This window comes from Scardinius erythrophthalmus, assembly GCF_964197995.2.
Source record: "Scardinius erythrophthalmus genome assembly, chromosome: 1".
In the NCBI taxonomy this organism is placed as follows: Eukaryota; Metazoa; Chordata; class Actinopteri; order Cypriniformes; family Leuciscidae; genus Scardinius; species Scardinius erythrophthalmus.
The window spans coordinates 37,778,474-37,784,180 of NC_138221.1; the positions used below are offsets into that span (position 1 = coordinate 37,778,474).

Here is a 5,707-nt window from a genome sequence, read left to right on the forward strand (position 1 = left end):
GTAATTGATTATGTGTATTTTTGCCCAAATCTAGTACATTTTTTAACATTACATGCAATTCTTCAAAAGCTCTATGGATGCATTTGAATTTTTGAAAAACTGGCCTCAAGAGCGACTGGTTGTTTTCACTTGAACACTTTAAAGGACAAAGTGAAATGGATTTGTTTCATCCCCCAAATATTGGTTCTGCACATTTTGATGGTTTCAGAGTTAATGGAGGGAGAACAGGAACACTTTTGTTTTCTTTTATCTGTCAGGTGGAAATTGGCCAATAATAGCAGTATGTCACAGGAACTGAAGGGAAGGAAAATTGTGTGCAAAATAAATTGATGGTCAACTAGCAAAGTTAATTTATCTGCCATAGGTCCACGGACATATAAGTGAGGCGTTAGGGAAATAAATACAATGGGATGATTTGAATTATTCCTTTGAGCTGTATTAGGTTGCACACTCTTGTATAGTATGAAACGTCTTCACTGCTGCCCCATGTTGAACTGTATTTCGAATATTGCTTTTCTAATTTAAAGACTTTGTGAGCGTCAGTCAATGCTTTCTTTTTCTTTTCTTTTTCTTATCCAGGGTGTACCTCTGGGCCCATAAATGAGACTAAAATGGTGGAAGAGAAGAAAAGACAAGAGGATGAAAGCCATCAACAATACTCTACCCTGGGGAAATAAGCACAGGCCATTTTGAATTGGTGAAACATTAAGACCCAGCTCTAGCACTCCACTAGTGTGAAGACTTTTCCATTGGAGACTTAACCTGTAAATGAATAAGCTATGGTCAGTGGGTTTAATAAGTGGCTGATATATCATTGCAGAAACACCCAACTCATGTGAAATAATTCTCTGGACCAGAGACTGAACATTTTTGTCCCTTGGCTAAAGGGAAAGGGTTTATTACCCTGCTCAAATACTGTGAGGCTCCATCCAGCCTAGTTCAAACTCAAGTGTTACCCCAAGCTGCTACCAACTGGCATCGCTCATGGCTTCCAGGAGGGCATCAGGAGCTTGTAATGGAGGCATGGTGAAGAGTGCCTTCTTCTGGTCTGTGGCCATAATCTTTCTGACTCACATAGGTGGTGTGAGGGGGGATTGCTGGCTCATAGAGGGCGAAAAGGGCTTTGTATGGCTGGCCATTTGCAGCCAAAACCAGCCACCCTATGAGGCCATCCCTCAGCATATCAACAGCACCATAGTGGACCTTCGGTTGAATGAGAACAAGATCAAGAGCATCCACTACTCTGCCCTTAGCCGCTTTACCAACCTCACATACCTGAATCTGACCAAGAATGAGATTAATTACATTGAGGATGGGGCTTTTTCAGCCCAGTTCAATTTGCAGGTTCTCCAGTTGGGCTTCAATAAGTTGCGTAACTTGACTGAAGGGATTCTCAGGGGTTTGGGCAAGCTGCAGTACCTCTACCTCCAGGCCAACCTGATTGAGACTGTAACACCCAATGCCTTTTGGGAGTGCCCAAACTTAGAAAACATTGACCTTTCCATGAACCGCATCCAGGTGCTAGATGGGTCCACCTTTAACAGCCTGACTAAGCTGACCACCTGTGAACTCTACACCAACCCTTTCAACTGCTCCTGTGAGCTCTTGGGGTTTGTTAAGTGGCTCTCTGGCTTTCCCAACAGGACAAGTGAACGGATGGTGTGCGATTCTCCTGTAGGAGTCTCGGGCTACAGTCTACTAAGCCAGAATCCGAACAATCCCACATACCGGAATGCTCTGCATATACTGTCCACTGTGTGCACGGAGGACTACGTGACTCCGTACATCCCTGTGCCTCCCGAGACCACTACTTTCCCTCCGGACTCAACACCGTGTGGGCTAGAAGACTGTCCCTCAGGGACCGAGCCGGAGGAAATCAGCATCAGTCCCACTTACATAGACTTGGATGTGAAACCAGTCATGAAACTCAAGCAAGTGTCTCACACGAACGCAGTAATCACTGTTCAGATCCCTTACCCCTACAAGAAGATGTACATCCTTGTCCTGTACAACAACAGCTTCTTCACTGACATACAGAATCTGAAGCGGCAGAAGGAGGACATTGAACTGAAAAACCTGAAACCCCACACTGATTATACCTACTGTGTGGCTTCCATAAGAAACTCGTTGCGTTTCAATCATACTTGTCTGACACTGTCCACTGGGCTTAGGAATGGAAAAGAGCGAGTACCTATTAATGCAACAGCCACTCACTACATAATGACTATCTTAGGATGTCTTTTCAGTATGGTAATTGTTTTAGGGATTGTGTATTATTGCCTGCGAAAAAAGAGACAACAGGATGAAAAGCACAAAAAGGCAGGTAGTTTAAAGAAGAATATAATTGAGCTTAAATACGGTGGTGAACTGGAGGGCGGAACAATATCCAGGATGTCTCAAAAGCAAATGATGGCTGGCGAAAGCATGACCCGCATGCCCTATCTACCCTCCGGCAGTGAAATGGAGCAATACAAACTACAAGACATCAGCGAAACTCCGAAAATGGCCAAAGGGAATTACATGGAAGTGAGAACAGGGGAGCACCAAGATCGAAGGGAATGTGAGATGTCCATGCCTGGCAACAGCCAAGGCTCGGTTGCCGAAATCTCAACAATCGCGAAGGAGGTGGACAAGGTCAACCAGATTATTAACAATTGCATAGATGCTCTCAAATCAGAGTCAACCTCCTTCCAAGGGGTGAAATCTGGTGCTGTGTCAACAGCTGAACCTCAGTTGGTACTGATCTCAGAGCAGCCTCAGAGCAAGTCTGGCTTCCTGTCACCTGTCTACAAGGACAGCTACCACCACTCTTTACAAAGACATCACGGATCAGATGCTTCTCCAAAGCGTCCGAGTACAGCCACTGGTGGTCCGATGCGGAGCCCGAGGCCTTACCGTTCAGAGGCCTCGTACAAGTCAGAGTCGAAGTACATAGAGAAGACTTCACCCACAGGGGAGACTATCCTGACCATCACACCCGCAGCTGCAATACTAAGGGCAGAGGCGGAGAAGATCCGTCAGTATAGCGAGCATCGGCACTCCTACCCAGACTCCCACCAAATTGAGGAGCTGGAAGGACCGGACAGCCGGAAAACCTCCATCTTGGAGCCCCTTACGCGGCCTCGGGCCAGAGACTTGGCTTACTCACAGCTCTCTCCCCAGTACCACAACCTCAGTTACTCATCTAGTCCCGAGTACTACTGCAAACCATCGCACAGCATCTGGGAGCGCTTTAAACTCCATCGCAAGCGACACAAAGATGACGAGTACATGGCTGCGGGCCACGCTCTGAGGAAAAAAGTGCAGTTTGCTAAGGATGAAGACCTGCATGACATTCTAGATTACTGGAAGGGAGTGTCGGCCCAACATAAATCTTAATCTACTCAAGTGTTTGTCTGTGTCTTTTCCATTTCCGATGGACCACAAAGAACAGGACCAGAATGAATCCTTAATCTTGTGAAATCACATTCTAACGGATAAATATTACACTTCTGTGAATTTCAACTTAGGGAAAGAGGTTTGTGTACCAAAATTAAAAGATGTTACTTAAAGCAACAAGAGGAGAATATATTGCAAATATATATATATTAAAAAAAAATTATATATATATATATATATATATATATATATATATATATATATATATATATATATATATATATATATATATATATATATATATGTTGAAATAGATTTTTAGTATTTGATTACCGCATGGCCAAGTCCTGTGACAGTGGATTTGCTGTTGTGTACTGTGAGACTAAAAGAACCCAACAGTGACAGACATCTTCTGAAATCTTAGTATTTCTTCTGCAGGACCACTGTAATTTATGGACCTTTTTTTCTCCCAATATTTGAGTTTGTTCTAAATACAATTGAACTATGTACAGATACTGTTTCTATATTTGCAACGTTTGCTGTTAAAAAAAAAAAAAAAAAAAAAAAAAAAAACTATGATGTGTATGATTCAGGTTTAGACCATGGATTTCGGAGTTAGCTCCAGTGATATTATCTGTCTTTAAATGAATGTTTACCGTCCTGATGGATAAACATTGCACTGGTCAATGAAATGGCATATTTTCCTTTAGGCCACAGTTTACGCTGCCCTGCTCTGCTTTGCCAATTTTCTTTCTAATCCATGCCACTGATCAGACCGCACAATATTACACAAAGGCTTATTTTATGTTATATTTGTGTATCATAACCACAATGTAAATCCGTTTGGTTGGGATGGTGTAGAGGAAACATCTGCATTCAAGACTGCAGTGTCAAAGTGGAAGAAAATGAAAAGCATTGGAGAAGTAGAACATTTTGATACACATTCAGTAGTTATGTTTTGTTTGTTTACCAGTGAATCGCTCCACAAAACATGCACTTCTGCTTTTTACCTTACGATGCCTAATAGTAGTGAGGGGTTATCTGATCGTGAACCAAAGTGCTTGGGTGGCAGCTCATCACACATTTTTCTGCAGATGTTTCCACCAGTCTCGAGCCAACAGCCCTATGGATGAATGTATTACATACATTAAGCAGCCTTTTCAGCTGTAATTTCTTTGTAATTTTTTACAACCACATAATCCCCATTTTTCATGCTGTATGCCGTGTTTTGATATTCATACTTCTTTTCAGTTTCATGCATTTGTCATTTCTGTCAAAAATATTTAATCAATCAGAAAAAAAAAAAGTTAGGTTTTGTTTTAGGCTTTCTTACTGTTTGGCGGGTAAAAATGCTTTTGTAAATGTCGAATGCCACTGCACGGACCTTGTGATGATCAGCGCTGATCCGGAAGGTGAGGCATGTGAGAAAGACTAAATTACCCAGCTGAACTGTTGCCACTGGAGTTGAACATCAGCTATTTAGAGAAGTACAGGAAGTAACTGGGTTGTCCAATTTCTTTTTTTATTTCAACCGCCTTAAACTTCTGGAACTATCTGTATAACTGTATTTTTTTTTTTCTTTAAGTGTTGATGTTTTTTGAAAAGTCTTCATCTGTTGTAATTTTTTTTTAAAAAACAATACATTTCAGTAGATTTTGAGAGCTGTCAGGTTTATAGGTAATCTAGCAAGTAACTTACATGTTTTTATATTGCATAGTGTAGCACTCCTGTATCTCATTCAATTTAAAAATGTTGGAAAATCTGTGAACGGAGAGCATCATATACAAACAAGAGCACAATGAGTGTTATTTTGTATTTCTTAAAAAATATGTTACCTGCTTTCAGACAAAGTACTGTGAAATAAAGGAAAGGGGGCACCCATACTGTCAAGATCCTCATGATAAATTTTCTTTGGAGTCCTCTGTATCCCCCCTTCTTTGCAAACTCAACACACACACACACAAATAAGTAAATAAATAAAATACAAATAAAATAAAATAATAAATATTCACAAGGGCTGTTCTAAATCAAATTAACCCTAAAACAGGCAACGTGACCTGGGAGTCACATAGTTTTTATTGTATTTTTTGGGGTATAAGAACGATTTTTTCATCAGATCCTTTTATCATTTATCACAGCCTGGTCTGTCTTGAGTATGCTGGTCACATGATTTGCTTCAAGGTTTTTGTGATAAATTAGACAGCCTGACCTAAATCCAACATGGCTACCGGTGGTGCAGGACATTCAGATTTTGAGGGAAGTAAATATATATTAAACTTTTTTTTTTAAGAAAAATTTACTTTTCTTCAGGAAAAATAATAATAATACT

At 40.8% G+C, this 5,707-nt stretch overlaps 1 protein-coding gene across 1 annotated transcript; it reads left to right on the forward strand.

The window, feature by feature from the left end:
- Positions 1–984: 984 nt before the first annotated feature.
- On the forward strand, positions 985–3,378 carry elfn1a (extracellular leucine-rich repeat and fibronectin type III domain containing 1a; the record flags this gene model as incomplete). Its single annotated transcript, XM_081368278.1, has 1 exon — positions 985–3,378. One exon carries the CDS (start codon positions 985–987, stop codon positions 3,376–3,378), a length of 2,394 nt encoding a protein of 797 aa, XP_081224404.1.
- Between the last annotated feature and the right edge of the window lie 2,329 nt (positions 3,379–5,707).